Genomic DNA, 16,391 nt, shown 5'->3' on the forward strand with positions numbered 1-16,391 from the left:
GGAGCCTCTGATTTAATTCCTTTGTTTCATTTCTCCATATTGATCCTGGCCCTTTCTCTGACCTCATGTGGTAACAGGGAACATTGAAAATGTGATGCATCAGGGAGAATCAAGGAGAAAATGACAGGAACAGGAGAAGCTTTTTTAATCTTGCAGCATCTTAAGATGGAAACCCTCTCATGCAAAACTGTGATGTGAAAAGAGGAAACTTAGTGAGAGAAAAATAGATTTCAGACACCTCCCAGATTCTTCCAAAACTCTTCCGTCTCCAGGCCTCACTTTCCCAATGGAGAGTCTACATTATTATATATCTTTATAGTTACTATATTTAACTTCCAGGCTAACAGCTTCCATACTCACTATTCAGATCAGTATAGCCAGCTGGGTAACCTTGGCAGAGTAGGGAGAATCAGATGTCTTAGGTTCATTCTTCATGAGCTCACACTGCTTATCCTACAATTAGGTCAGATGTATACAGTCCCCAGAGCCATGAAATGCCCCTATTACATGGGAATATTTGGGGGGGAATGGAAGGAGGACACAGCCTACTTCTTGTCTTTCAATCTCTACTTTGAGAGATTGAAGGTCCAGAACGACCTTTCAGCTCTGAAAAAGAGGCTGGGCTGCAGAAGGTGGATCACACGATACTATGGCATATCTACGATACTGCGGCACCCAGTAATTTTATTATGGAGTAAATCTTGAAGTTTAACTGTAAGACAGTGACTCCAGGTAACTACTGAGTGACCCACTAGTTAGTTCAGAGTTACATGTCTCTCTTAGGCTGGGAATCACAAGCCCAGGGTCTTGCACTTTGCAGAAAAAATGAACTTTTTGTCCAACCAAAAGTTTGGACAATGGACTAGTTGGTCACTTCCCTACTCGAGACAAGAGTGGATTGGCCACTGTGTTCTGCCACCAGCCAGCTCCCCTCTAGAGCTGCAACTCAGTAGGCATCAAGACATGCCAGACCAGAACCTGACAATGAGGTTTTGGGCTTACGCTAGACTTGAGCCCAGAGGTGCTTTTCTCACAAGTCCTAGTAGCTGGGCAACATGTGGATTGGCATTGAGGGATGCTGCTAGGCTGAATCACCCTCAGCTGTAACTTACCGATTTTGTCACAGGTGGACAGGCCACCTTCACCGAACCCAGGGAAAGGACACATACCAGTCATCTATATGGTCCAATAAATATGGAAATAAACTCTCCCCCCCAAAAATGACCTCAAGCCTAAAACACGGCCTTCTGGCAGTGGGAAGACGTAGCCTCTGGCCTTCCCATGACATTAAGGGAGGGGTAGCCACCGCAAGTCGGTGAGAAGTGGGATCTTCAGGCAGGTGAATCTCCTGCTCGCAGCAGAGCTTGGGGAAGCTGCGAGAACGCCAAGCGAGAGGTGGCAGCAGCGAGTCGCCGTGCAGCCACCAGCGGTCGGTCCGCACCGCTGCCGCCGGGGCTCAGCCCGGCCGCGGGTACGGCTGCGGGCCCGGCATGCCTTATCCGTGCGGTGCGGGCTGGAGGGGCGCGGGATGGAGGGAAGGATGGATGGAGGGATGGGAGCGCCGTGTCCCGCGGGAGCGGCCCGCCTGGCCGCCCCTGGCGCCCGGGGACACGCGGTCCCTCCCTGCGGGGCAGGTGCTGCGACCGCGGTTTTGGGCAGCAAATGAGCGGCTGTAGGCGCTGGCCGAGAGCCTCGGCCGCGCTCTGGCTGTCCCCAGTGCCGCGCTGATGCTCAGCCCGCTGCGCGCGTGAGTTAGCAGAGGTTACCCCGGGCAACAACCCCAAAAATTGGGTGGTTTTGTTCGGGCACCAAAACTCCGAGCGGCGAATTGATAGGAGCCGTGGAGTGGCAACTTTCAGGTGAGCGCTGCAATTGCCTTCCACACAACTTTCTCAACGAAGGGTTAAGGGTGCGCAGGAGTAAAACATGACTTCCATATTCCTTACCCTATTTGCTCGCAAGAATACTTCTGAAAACACGGTAGGATTTCCACCTAGGTTTCCCAAGCATGGGAAGAGAGACCCGAGGTAGACACGAGCCGGAGAACGAGCTCTGGGTTCCCTGTTGCTGTCACCGTTTTGCCTGGCCGACCTCAAGTTCCCAACCCCTGACAGCAGGAGCGGCGGGGGCTGCTCCCCACCGAGGACCCCCGCCCCAGGGTGCGCTCCCACACCTGCGCCCTCCGCCCTGCCGCCCCTTCCCCGGTAAATCAGAGCCCCCGGCCGCGGGGGTCTGAGGAACACGGGGACGCGCCCCTCTGCGGCGAGGCTGGGGGACCCGGCCCGGCCCTACCTCAGCCCCGCCCGGCCCAGGCGGCAGCGCCCCATCGGCGGCGGGGCGGCCCGCCCCCCTGTGTCCCCCCCGAGCAGCGCCTCGGCCGCGGCGGGCGCGCTCCTGCTGGGGAGGGGACGGGCAGGGAGGGGCGGAGGCAGGCGGGAGGAGGGAGGGAGGCAGGGCGGGCGGGAGCGCGGCGGCGGCAGATGCTGCGGCGGCGGCTGTGTCTCCTTCGGCCACATCCCGCGGCCGGTGCGCCCGCCCGGCGCGCTGCGCTACGGCGCCGCCGCGCAGCCTGCCCCAGCCGCCGCCGCCGCAGCAGCAGCGGCCCCGCGCCTCGCCCCAGCGGCGGGGCGGTGGATGCCGAGCCCTCCTCGCCCCGGCAGCCAGCGGGCAGCTGTCCTGCGGCCGAGCCCCTCGGAGCCGGATCGGCGCGCTCGCACGGACACGGGGACACACGGGCGGACACGCACGCCCTGGGGGGGGGCAAGCCGAAGATGCTGCAGCTGGGCAAGGTCAGGACCTTGCGGTGAAGCCCGGAGCCGTCGCTCGCCCCCCCCCGCCGCCCCGCTCCCCCGCTTCATTCTCGCTTAGCGGACTGAGGATTTGCTCTTGGGTTTTGGTATATGTTTGGGAGCAAGCAGGCTGAATCGGCGCCGATCGGTGAGTACGACAGGCACCGTAATGGTGCCAGGTCCGTCCCCCTCCCCCCCACACACCCTTCCCGCCTGCGTGATATTTCTTCTTGGTGCGGGGTCCTGCGCTGCTCCCCTCGGCGAGGCTGCTGGGCTGGGCTGGGCTGCGAGGAGCGGTGTTTATGCCCTCAGCCGAAAGGTAACAAAGTGCGTTATTTCCTCATGGCTCTTTCTCCAGGGCCTCCCCCCTCCATCGCTTTCCTCCCTTTCTTGCTACGTTAGTCGCCGCTTATGTAGGGCATCCGCGGCACGGTGTCTCCCGGCGCCCTGCACTAATGTGCTCGTTACGGCGGTGAAGTCATGGGCCAGGGAGAGGGAGGAGGAAGAAGAGGAGGAAGAAGAAGATGAAGGGGCCCGGGGAGCGGCGGGCGGGGGCAGCGCCCGGCCCTGCGCGGAGCCCGCGCCCTGGGGCGGCTCCGAGCGACGGCTGCTGCTGTTTCTGTGTGTCTGTGCTGCGTGTCTGTGTGTCCGTGTGTCTGCGCGGAGGGGTGTGTGGGGTGTGTGCTCTTCCTTTGAAGGCACCGTCTGCGAAATGCTGCGCTCGAGGAGCGGGCGGAGGGGGTGGGGAGGGGAGCCGCGATGTGCGCGGTGATGTTTTGTTGATCTATATTTAATGGCTGAAAGAAGAGATGCTTTTCTTTCCCTTACCCTTACCTTACTCTTATTCTGGTGTGTAATGTGCTTGCATCGATCGGTCAAATCGTAGCTTCAGCTGAATCAAGTCACCACAGAGGAAGGAGGTGCAGCGGCACAGGCGGTACATGTAATACACAAATTCATCTGGCCGGGGATCTTGGAGGAAAATGAAAAAACCCGTTAGAGGGATAATTTTAGAAACCATGTTAAATTTCCTCTGGAGGGACTGGAAGGACCAATACACGGAAGAGTGTAATACAGCATCTTGTGCTGTTACATTTTCTTATACTTTGTTAGGGTGTGCTTTGTTTGGATTCAGGGTGTCATGGTTAACCCTATGCTTTACAGAAAAGAAAAATCCAAAACTTAGAAGAAATATTTAGAAATTAATAGGCTTCTTTGTTGAACACCCAGCTCTTAACTTTAGTGGCTGTAGTAACTGATATCTGTACCCCTTAAAACATGTATGCCTTTTTATTGGCAGTAACAAGGTAAAGTAAAAACTTCACATTGCAGGTTTATTTTCGAAGTCTTTCTGGGTAGCCTATATGTAAAGTGAAAACAGTGAGTCAGCCTGAGCTGTTCTTTGTAGCAAACCTTTCCATAGGGTACGTCAAGACTTACGTACCTCAAGACAGAGGGAGGACAACCCAGAATTATACGGAGTTTATGTAAGTCTGTTGTGTCTCTTGCAAAATCAAGAGAGGGAAAAGCATCTTTAATCATTCTGTACTTCGGGATATATTCATCCTGTCTTAAAAAATGAACTGATTATGTAACTCATGTAGGCTGGGTTTATCTTTTTCAGACAGCCTAGTTAGCTGGCAGCGTATAAATGATGTGGCACGAAGGGGTTAAGGGCAGGTCTCCAGAGAAAGCTGCTGTACATCCTACTTGTGGGCCTCTGAGACTCAAGTGGCTTTAGGGCTTTTGTTGCCTTTACACAGGTTATCTGGGGAGGAGCCCCAACACTAAACCCAAACCACCTGGAATGACTGTGATATTTAAGCAAAACATTGTACGATGATCAAATACCCTCGTAAGACTAATTTCTGAGCTGAGTTGGTGAAGCTGTCTCCTTTCAGTCTGTGAATGACACGATCCTTTGGGAGCCTTGACTGTCAGCTGCAAAACTGTAGAGAACTTGCGATCGATCATCGTCATTAGTAAGAAGTTGATTAATAGCTCGGGACTGGGTTGAACGTGGTTATGTTGAATGTTGTAGTTCCAAAAGAGGAGATCACATCTTGATCACGTTGTTCAGAGATGGTTTTTGCAGTCTGTTATATAAGAGAGGCTTGGGAAAAAAAAGGAGTAGCGGGCTGTGCTGTGGATACCTACCGAGGGAAATACCCCCCAAAGCTGCTAGTAGGAAGCTAAGTATTTATTTCCAAATGCCAGTTGCATGACTTTTTGTGGATTGTAAGAAAGATGCTTTTGGGAGAGGATTCCAGCAACAGTTCTCGAGTTCTGTTTGTCAGGTGCCTTAAGAGATGTTAAAAGCAATAAATAGCTCATCAGTGACACAAGCCTCTGACTTTTGCTGTGGGTTTTTTTTGATAGCAGTACCAAGATAATTTGATCCTCACATAATGAACTCTAACAGACAGTTGCACAAAATAGAAATAGCAACTAAAAAATTGTTTTGCATAATTCTGATTTATATAATTTACCTTTGCTAATAGATGGTAGCAATTTAATGACTATGGTTTGGTGTTGAGTATTTGTTGCTCAAGACACGTGTAAAATCAACTTATGCTACGAAAGAAGTGCTGGAGTAGTTTATTTTAAGCGTTTTAAGAAAAGCCTTTTTAGGCAGGGGTGTAGATTGGCATGTAAATGGAGCAGATAACAGAATCAGCGGAACTCATGAGTGTTAAATTTTGCACTAAATTTCAGGTACATTTTCTATTTCATGGTTCAGTGTGATATGATTTTTAGAGCTGATCACTTGTGGAAATTCCAGCAAATCTTTGTTAGGATTTCAAGCATCTGTTTCTATCCTAGAGGCAACTGTTTTCAGGAGTATCAGCAAGATAAGGAAAATGCATTATTACAGTACTCTTCACTTAAATAAGGACCTGTGGTTTTGATGCTCATTGATTGTGCTTGTAAGTCAGGAAGAGTTTGATATTTGAAGTTACAGCTGAAGTTTGACAAAAAATGAAAGTGATTGTTTCTTCTCTTTGAAGTTCCCAGTAAGATCCCATTAGAGGATGAATTTTGGATGCCTATTTACCTGTACAATATTAAGTTTAGTAGTAGAATTATTAATACATACAAGTCAACAATATACCTTAATAGAGGCAGCAGTTTTAAATATGGAAAATTAATTTCTTAAGTGACAGAATGACTCTCAAATAGGACTGAACCACATTTGCTTAAAGAAGAGATTGCTTGTGTCATGACAGAAGATATTATACCAGGAAAAACATGTATTTTTGGCCTTTTTTAATGGGGGTATGTTGGGAAAAGTACTTTCTCTCATAGGAATAGGAAGTCTCTGTGCAGGAAAGGTAAGTAGTCCTCTGCTCACACACTGCAGAACCACACAACTCTTTGGCTAGATGGCTTCTTGGTAGTTAGGCTCACCTGGAAAGAAATCTGAACGCACCATGGCACACTGAAACAATTTCTTCTATCCCCTCAGGATGTGCTAACTTTGTGTAGTGAATGGGTTGTAAAAGCAGATTGCCTGACCAGATTGTCTGGCATTATGCTGGACAAAATTTAAATTCAGTAGTATTGAAAAGGAAATATGCTATTTGTTTCTATGTAAACCAGTTGCCATGTTAATAGATTTTTTTTTCTTATATAAACTGCCAGTTTAGTCTAGAACTAAGAAACAGAGAAAGATTTCATTATCCATGAGAGCAAGCATTTAATATTTGTTTAAATTGCTCTTGGCATGGTAAGTTCTAGTGCATCCTACTGGCTCTTAATCTGCCTATTCTACTTTACAAAATTCTATTATAATAATAAACAATAACTTATAAGACATATAAAGCATGGAGTAAAATGAATTGTCTTGTCCTTTTGGTTGCTGCCTATTTTATTAAAGTTTCTGGAAAAAAAACCCCAAGAAACCACCCAACCTAAACTCCCACAAAAAATCCCCCAGGTTTCTAATGAAACTTAAACTTTGTACTTCTCAGAGCTGCCAAAATGGTGTTAACTTTCTAAAACTCATATATGTAAGATAACCGTGTTCGATGTTACATTTTGTATCAGTTTATTGTGTTAATAGTAATAATTCTACTATATAATGAACTATTATTTTCCACTTGTTTTAATTCATTTTAAGAAGCCACAAATATATAGAGTTTGACTTGTAGCATCCAAAATCAAGAACATCTGAGACTCAAAGGGGCTTTACATAAAACTTTCTGCAGAAGAGGATTTTGCATTTTCCCCTCCTATGTTTTCAGAGTTTTTGTCTTCCACTCTTTTTTCCTTGCCAAATTTACAATTGATTTCTTCATCTCCCGAAAGTCTTCACAGTAGAGCAACTTCCTTTTGGTCAAGATAATTACTTTTACTGACAGTGTAACTTAAATTTGCCTGCTTAATGTAACATAAACATCTTTTTTCAGCCATGGCTACATTTCCTGTTCAAATACTGTCAGTTGTTATTCAATTAAGTAGCCAAGATACCCCTTTAAGGCTGAATTTTTGAAGGGAGCCAAAGGAGATAAACAGGTAGTGTAAATATATATTCTGATGGGATTCTTGATTGTTTTAAACCAACTGAATAAGACTTAATCCTTAAACATTCAGTTATATTAGATTTATATTAGATAGCTTCATTCAAATTACTAAGATGCTTGGGAAAATAATTAGGAATAAGCTTCGGTCTGCTGGTAGAAAATTGCTGTACTTTTAGCTCAGTAGGATGACTAGGTTGTCATCTTCATCCTGTAAAAGTATGTGCTTTCCATCAGAACCAGCAAGCAGTTTGGAAGGGTGACTAGCAAGGATGGTCTGAGAGCTAATTCAAGGCTCCAGACAATGAGTTTCAAGGTATTTTAATTCCTGCTTCCCAAGACAGTTCTACAGTTTTTGAAGCTGGGTATCTGAAAGGCAAGAAAACATGACTGGATGTTATAAACAGGACGTGAACTTTTTAGTTGTTCTTAACAGTTTTCCACCTAAATGCTGGAATTCATGAATTTGTATGCTTCTGATATCCTAGCTGATCAATAAGTGGGTATAGTTTTTTGTTTGTTTGTTTGAGGTGGGGTTTTGGGTGTTTTTTGTTTAGTTTTGTTGTTGTTGTTTTGGGTTTTTTTTTGTTTTATAAATGTACACGTGGTTTTAAAATTATGTGAGCAAAAATGTAACTTTTCTAAGATGGCATAAATTAATCAAATCCTGGGATGTTGGCTTTGGTTTCTTCAAAAGCAGGTTGTTATTGTCCCAGTCAAATTTGCTTGTTCAGAAAAATTTATTCTTCCTGACAAGAGGTTGACTGTTGCTTTACCTGTTTGGCATGTGGAAAGTAAAAAGCTTTTTCGTGCTCTTTTTTTGTGTGAAAAATGTCATGACATTAGATATGGATGTTCATATTCAGTGAAAAGCAGAGTGACAAGGCAGAAAGCTAGGTCGGAGAATGATTATCTAAGGAAACAACAACTTAAAGGTTTTCAACAGTGAAAATGCCTCAGGATTAAACATGTAAATCTTGCCTGGACAAACCTTGTTGTTGTCTTTACATTTGTCACAGTCAGTTCTTTAAATAAGCAGGTACTTGGAGACATTAATTACACTATAACTTTCTCACATTTCTTATGCCAACCAAGCTTCAGGACAACTTTTTAATGTGCCTAATGGCATCATCTAATTTGTTCTTGGCGTGATACCATAGTAGGTGAGATTTTGTGTGATGGAGAAAATTTAAGTCTCGTGGGAAGTTGGAGTTGGGGCTGCTAAAAAATGTAGGTACTAAATGTGGAGTGGTACATCTAGTGAATTCTTACCAATCAAAATCTAGGTTAGTCTGTGAGCATTTTGAAAAAATTTAACAAAATGATTAGTCATATTTGATACTTTCTGAGTACTTCTGATGAAACACCTGTATCCTTGATCACCACATGATGGTAACCTGAACCTTCAGTTCAGTGCCTAACCTTGTCTGACCTAGTGTGCTTAGAAATGCAGTGAATAGAGCAAAAAAGTTCTGGGTATTTTTAAAAGTTTGTGCTTTAATGAAGGAGGCTGACAGTAATTGATGAGTTGTAGAATTCTTGCTGCAAATGGTTTTGAAGCCTGAGTTAGAAAAATAATGTGATTTTATATGTGGATTTCCACTGCTGTGCTGATGTATGTCATCTGATGGTACAAAGGGCAAAACTTGGAAGTGTGATAGTGCGTCTCTATCATTGCAGGGAGCCTCCAGGCAGGTAATAGCTTACATAGACTCCATGTATTGCTCTTTTATATCTTAGTTTGCTACAGGTGTACTTGATTGGTCCTTTAATTAAAACACCATCACCATTGGCTAATTAAGAAGCCACCCTTTGGTAAGCAAATCTCAATAACACATTCCACATGTTCACAATAGCAGGTGCAGTGAGTTAAGATAAGAATTGTTTCTCATTCTTTTCTCTGATCTTCTCACAGCCTTTTCCCAGAACAATGCCTAGGGAAGTTGTGTTTCTCTCTGTGGTCAGTAAGCTGCTGCAACACATTTCTTCTTTGTATGTGCCAAAAATATAGAATGCATTCTCAAAATTTTCATTGCAATTAAAGCAACAGAAGATTGTTGGCTTCTGTTTTCTTTACTTCTGGCCTTTAACTGTGTTAGCCTTCCCAGTAGAAGAATTTTGAGTAAAAGGTTTGGAAGTCCTCTCCTGCTTACAGCTCACCAGGTTAATTCCAGATCCTTCTCAGCTATGCCTGTATGATTTTCAGACGATAAAGTTTGGTCCATTCTGGGGAAAAAAGAGTTGCAATCTGCCAGAGACCTTGGGAATTAGCTACTGCACATACATTTGTTTTACTGATGACTTACATCATCCCACAGTTGAATGCGTAGGAGATAGGCAACACCAATTTCTCTTTTTCTGCCATAATAAATATGATAGTCGCTTACAGATTTTATAGATTCAGTAGTATGTATTTTTGGTTGAAGGTGTTTCTGACAAGCTTGGCAGCTTATTGCACTTATTTTTCACTTCTGACTTCTATTGCCTTTACCAAGAACAAGTAAATTATTGCACAGAGCCTCAGGAGTCTTGGGGGACTCTGACTTTAATCTCTTCAAAGAAGAATGGACAGGTTGAGCTTAATTAGGAACATGCATGTCTAATCAAAGCGTAAATTTAGAATCACACATTTTAAGAACTGGCATTAAAAGCAGACTCATGATACCAAAAAAATCTTTGGTTTCATGAAGCCATGGTATATTTGTGAAGCATAATGCACTATTCTGATAAGCAATTGTTTAATACTCTCAGGTACATAGTTCTTCCTAATATGAGTCATTACATAGTTTTTTCAATTAAAAAAATTCCAAAGCATGCAATTCTGGTCAAACCATGGAAGTTCCCAGTTTCCACTGGGATCCTGTGCACTTAATTCTCAATGCAGACTCTCATAATGAGCACCCAAACGATGGCTAATACTCCTCATTTCAGCAAGGAACAAACATTTCCTTATATTCCATGTATCTTATGTAGCATAGATCTGTTCAGCAAGTACTGTATGTGAATGAAGTGGAAAGCTATAGTGTAAAATGTAAGCTTTACATTTTTTCTTTGCTTTTCTTGAGGTTGAGTTTTGATTAGTTGGCTTACATGTTCCCTCTCCATAAATACCTTATACATAAAAGTAACCAAGAGTAATCTGCTTATTTATTCTTACTTTTCTATCTCTAAGTCTTGGAAATACAGTGCATGTATAGGTCTTGCTGTTTTGTATTGTTTTTTTTTTTCAGTCAGTAAGAGAAGTGATATTTTTGTAATGCATAATAAATACTTCTTCTATTTCATGTGTATTAGAAAAAGAGTATTTGAACTCAGCAGAGGAGACATCTGGTTTTGTGTGGTAAACCAAAATTCCAAGTTTTGATCATGTTTAATGCCTTCAATTTAGCTTAGAGTGGGTAAAATTTTTACACAGATATGTAAAGTAATTTAGTCTGATTTCCAGAATAAAATTTATGTACTTAATAATTTTTTTTTGTGAGCAAGTGCAACACTGGTATTTGAAGAATGCACTATACCTGATGGTGACAGTTAGGTGCAACATAAACTTGACCTACCCGTAGGATTTTGGGACATCTCAGATTTTTGAGACCTGGTGTCCCTGACTCCTGGAGATGCTGGTGTCATTTAATTGGAAATCTGGCTGAAAAAAGCCACTTCAAAGAATCTGATTTTCCTGTTTGTGTGTGAAGTCTCTGTATCTAGTTACTCAGAGGGGAGCTGACCAGTGAGGGGGAGCAGGTTTCCCTTCACAGCTGTGTTCTGCCCACTGGAGTCCTCAGGCTGACATTGCTGATGGATTGCTCTGCCTGAGACTCTCTTCCCCCTAAAAATATCCAGGGAGGAACTACTTGGCTTTTGATCAGTGGTGATGGAAATATTTCAGGTCCCCAAATGACAGATTGTTGGTGATCTATTGACAGAACAGACTTGGAGCAATGATGTTTGTCAAGGAGCCAAAGAGTCTGCAATATAAATTTCTTTTACATTTTGGGGTTTGTTTTGTTTAGTTTTCATTTGGGGTTTTTTTTGTTTGTTTGTTTTTGCTGTACATAGTGTTCAAAGCAAAGGAAAAGATCTGAGATACTGGTTATAGCAGGCTAATAAAAGGCTGGATGGGAATGTGGGGACTGGGGGACAGACTGGAAGGCATAACTGCTATGTTTTCATGTCATCAATGAATAGCAAAGATGCAAATTCGATCTCTTAACACAGGTAGTTGATCCAGTCTAGCAAATTTCTAGCAAATTCTTTCAGAAATACATTTTTGGAAGTGTTTTATTTACTAAAGTGCATCAGTTCTAACATAACACCTTGTGCAGATAAGCAAAATAGAGTTTGAACTTAAGAAATGCATGCATGCATATATTATATTTTTGTGCATTAAACACATATGGAATTACTTGCACCTCTGTCAAATGTAAAAATTCCTCTCTTGCATGCACATTACACAACTTGCACATTAATCTCAAAAGCAATGTAGTGTTGTCATCTCCCCCAGGCAAAACCCAGCTGTACTCTTGTTGAATTTGGTAACAGAAATCAAACTGATTCCATGGGACCCCTGTGTTTTACTAGATATCCCTTAGTAAAATTTTTTTTTTCTATTCATTCTGCCTTCTTTCATTTGACTCTTTAGTAATTCCACAAGATCATGTTTGTCATGAAACAGCTGGGGTGAGTTTTTCAGTGGCTTTTGTTTTGTGGTTTTTGGTTTGGTTTTTTGGTTGGTTGGTTTGTTGGTTGAGCTTTTTTTGTTTGGTGGAGACTTTTGCTGTTTTTTTGGGTTTTTTTAAAGAAAATTGCAGTTATTGCACTGTTACCATAAAACAGGTAGGACAAGTAAACTAAGTAGCAGTTAATAGTTTTTATACTATTTGGTCAATATATGAGTTATTGGTGGGGATAAAAATGGTGAAGTGGGAAAGTGAAGGAAAAGATCAGAATAGAAGTTGGTTTAGCTAACTTTTCTTATTGAAAGATTCTTTGTGACCTGTAGAACAGTATAGTTCCAGTTTACCTGATGGTGTAGTATGCTAGTCATCAAATGGAATTGCTCTCTAGGAAGTTGTACAGATCTCCTAAAACAAGTGACTGAGTTTATGGAAATACGCATTCTTGGGAATAAAGCAATTTATTCTTCCCCTTCTGCTGTTTTAAATTCACTTTTTCATAAAGTATTTAGCATGCCTCCAGTAAAATGCTGTAATAAAGAAGCAAGGACTCCTGATTTTTGAAGGGCTTAATATTCTCATAATAACATTCAAGTATCCATGTTTTTCAAGTACTTTTCTAATAAATCTTTACTTAAATGTGATCTTTTAGTTCCACTTTGGATTTAATAACTAAATAGTACTGGCAGAGTGACAAAAAAAAAGGGTTTTTGGTCATATGGGTTTGTTTAGGAGTGTCTAATTTGTATATACTATGCAATGCATTCATGTTTTTGCTAACAAAAGAGAATGAATGGTGAGTATTAAAAAGATGAGTTGACCAGGAGGAATGGAACAAATGGAAAAGTGACACGGTCTTGAAATACAGATGTATAGCTGTGCTTCAGAAATAAATGTTGTGTCTAAAACCTAGTGTTGTGAATTATAAGTCTCTAACTCTTTCACATCATCTACACTAAGCTGCACATTTAAGGGAATAAATGCAGAAATAAAATTATTTTATCCATCCTCAAACTCCATGGAAATAGTAGAAGATTTATTGCAGTGATATTGCTTCCATTAGCTGACCCAAAACACGTCTCAGGTCATATCATTCCAACATGGAAGGTTCTTAGTGAATTTTACAGGCAAGCTGAGGTGCTGTCACTACCACTTACTGCTGAGGCTGACTTTTGTCTGAATGGGGACATCCACTGAAAACTTGTACCACTTCTATGTAGACTTTTCTACCTTTAAGTATGTTCCTGCACCTTGATACAGACCCTGATGGATTTCTGTCTCTCTTGTGCCTTCCACTTAAGTTGGTTGTACAATAACTATTATGGCTACTGTAGTGTTCTTGTTTCACTGTAAGAAAACAAACATTTTTTGCTTAAAAAGCAGTAAAGAACTTCCTCTAATCCGAGTTTCCAGTGGCTACCACACTTCCTAACAGCATGATGGGAAATTTATGGAGTCCAAATTCTCTCTCATTTTTATTTTAAAACTTTTATTTGAATGGCAATATCCCACAAATAAATATACATGCATTCAAGAAGCATGGAGAAGAATGGTTATGTCTGAGCTTGCACTTCTGTCCACAGTCTGTGAAAGGAAAGGGTTAGAGACTTGTGATTGATTTCACAATACCAGTTTTTAGATACAAAGTGTATTTCAGAGGCGCAGCTATACATCTGCATTTCACAGGAACAGTTGAAGAAAGGAAGGCCAGCACAAAGCTTTTTCTTTTTTGCAGATGAATCCTTCTGAAGCCCCTTCAAAAAGGTGACTTACCTTGCTGAATGAATTTATAGAACATTGTTCAATATTTCTGATGTTTTAATCTTCACATTTTTCATACATGTGTAGAAGAGAAGAATAAAAGGGACTTGCAATTTAAAGTCTGAGCATTTATACATCCAAAACTTCTGAAGTTTGAAGATGTATGCAGAGCTTTTAATAGTACCTAAAGATGACATTCAAATATTACCCAAAGTGTAACAGGCATATAAAGCAATACTTTCTGTCTCTTTATTATTTATTTCTGCCAGGCAGGCTTCCTGCTTTCTTTTGAATAGACTTTTTATTTGGTTGTCTTGAAACAGTCATTAATGGGTTAAATGGAATATCATGGAAATTGTTGTGGCCTTGTGAATTTTGTTCTTGCCTTTTTAATTTTTTTACTATTTTGATAAGCTATACAGCTTATGATACTACTTTACCCCTGAAATAATTTTATGGTGAAGAAAGATACTGCGAAGGGCCCGAAGCTGCTAATTCTAGATGCAGGCTGGCTCACAGTGGAAGCCCCAGGAGGTTCCTTCAGCACTCCTGTTTGCAGCTGTTGTTTCAAACTTTCTTACCATTCTGCCTACAGGAAACCAAACTTCTCAGTATTTGAGTGGAGGTATATTTGGTTCTTATTGATACTGAATTTCAGTAGGTGAATTTTGTTATGGAACTGGACCTTAGCCCTAAATTAGAGCAGGACCTTGAGTCTCGCTGTAAATATCCCAGTGTTTCTCACATTGAAATACAGAGTGAGGTCAACACTCCTGAGTCTATCTGTGACTCTTTATAATAGCAAACAGCACCACAGGCTGGACTGTGCTCCAGCACCCTCTGCCTCTGCAGAGTGGTGTGTAACCAACTCCCTCCCGGGGCATGCTTAGAAAATTGCGTGCTGCAGCTTCATTAACTGCTCCATGTATGAGAGACCATATGCAGGAATGCAGATGGAGGAACAGACTGGACTCATCTAAGCAATCAAACATTGTGGTGGCTCTTTATTTTGTATTACATCAGTGTTTTGACAACCATACTTAGATCACAGCCCTGTTGAACCTGTGCTGTCCAAAACACACTCACAGATGGTCCTTGTGCTGAAAAGTTCAAAATCCTATCTAACAAGACTGCTGAAGGGAAAACAACTCAAGAGAGGCTGAAAATAGGTCAGGAGCAAGCATGAAAATAGGCTCCTGGTTGCTTATGTACTCTGTCTTCTAGAGCATGTAGCCCTTACCATGTTGCTTAAGCAGAAAGCTCTTGCTACACTGCTCTCAGTGCATGGGTGGCATAAAAGTTAACTTTTGTTTGACTTCAGCTTTTTTTTTCCAAAACAAGTAAAAACATATTTTATGTGATGTAAGAGGCTTTTTTGTCCAAACTAGAAAATTTCATTAGTGAGCTTTTTTTACCTATTTAATAAAATGAAAATAGGTAAAAAGGGAGTAATTTGGAAGGGTGTAAACAAGGCAGGGGTGGGGGGGGGGAAGAAGTAAGCTGTACTAGATCCCTTTTTGTGAGAATTTTAAAGAACAAAACTAGAACTTGCTTTGGCAAGAATAATGAAGCTCTAGAAAGCATCAGCTAGTACCCTGCTGCTGGTCCCTTACTACATTGTTACTTTTATTGTATTATCAAAGTGCGTAAGGAATGGCATTATACTCATTTATAGGCAAAGGTTGCTATTGTTTCATTATGTACTAAATTTCTAGGCAAAGATTGCTATTGTTTCATTATGTACTAAGAGAGAAGTGGACAGACAACTTCTGCTCAAGCCTTGCTGTGGTACCAATAGCATTCTTTCAGTCCTTTGTTGTTTCAAGCAAAAAGGAGCCATTTCAGAGCAGGAAGATGAGGGACAAATGCTTGAATTCCCTACATCTGTAGGTTTTCTTCTTTTAATAAGGGTAAAGTTGATGTTGGAGTAATTAGAGATTGTTTCAGCAAAATAACTAGCATAGGTAAGCCCTAGAATATTTGAACAATCTTTCAGCTTTTGTTTTCCACTTTCACAAAACATTAATGCTACTCTAATATTTTTCTGAAAATATCTCAGTGCTTTTTAAAAGGTTTTTTTTTTTTTTTTGATATAGTCTTTTCTGATATAGAATTTCTTGGTGTTCATTTTGTAAGGAGAAATAAACAAACAAAATACAGAAGAAACAAAAAGGAAAGAGAAGGGCCAAGGTGGTGGAGAACCCTAGGCTTTGGCCCAGTGGATCAGAAGGTAACCACAGATTTTTCTTTGTAGTTGGTTTATTAGGTAAAAGTTGCCTTTATCACTTCATGAGTTTTAAATAAAGTAAAATATCTCAACAAATATAGGTAATTACTTTGATGGCAAGAATATATAATATTTTTGGACATACTATGGATTGTGTTTATTGTTCTAGAATAATTTACAGGTAGTAATAGAATACATTCTCAAAACCATAATTAATGCAATATTAATTTGAAAAAGAAAATGTGTTAAACCTAACAAATTCCATGAAACTTTAGTTGTAGCTTTTGTAGCTGCTGCTCTTTCAGACAAAGTAATAATTAAAGAAGGTTTGCTGAGCAAAATTAATTTAATTTACAGGAGAAATCTAATTTACTCAACTCTGATCCATTTATATATTTGTAGTCAGCCTTGATAGCATGGT

General features: G+C 41.6%; 1 protein-coding gene across 4 annotated transcripts in view; it reads left to right on the plus strand.

Annotated features, from left to right (window-relative positions):
• The first annotated feature begins 2,766 nt into the window (after positions 1-2,766).
• CTNND2 (catenin delta 2) overlaps positions 2,767-16,391 on the plus strand; it is a 640,896-nt gene continuing 627,271 nt past the window's right edge. For 2 of the 4 annotated variants that reach the window (XM_063162752.1, XM_063162763.1), the window contains exon 1: positions 2,788-2,937. In XM_063162752.1, coding sequence (XP_063018822.1) covers positions 2,901-2,937 — 37 coding nt within the window. In that variant the 5' untranslated portion in view covers positions 2,788-2,900. Of the gene's footprint in view, positions 2,938-3,087; positions 3,109-16,391 lie in introns of those variants that run through there. The other 2 variants (XM_063162733.1, XM_063162744.1) reach the window with 2 other exon arrangements.

This window comes from Melospiza melodia, chromosome 1 (genome assembly GCF_035770615.1).
Source record: "Melospiza melodia melodia isolate bMelMel2 chromosome 1, bMelMel2.pri, whole genome shotgun sequence".
In the NCBI taxonomy this organism is placed as follows: domain Eukaryota; kingdom Metazoa; phylum Chordata; class Aves; order Passeriformes; family Passerellidae; genus Melospiza; species Melospiza melodia.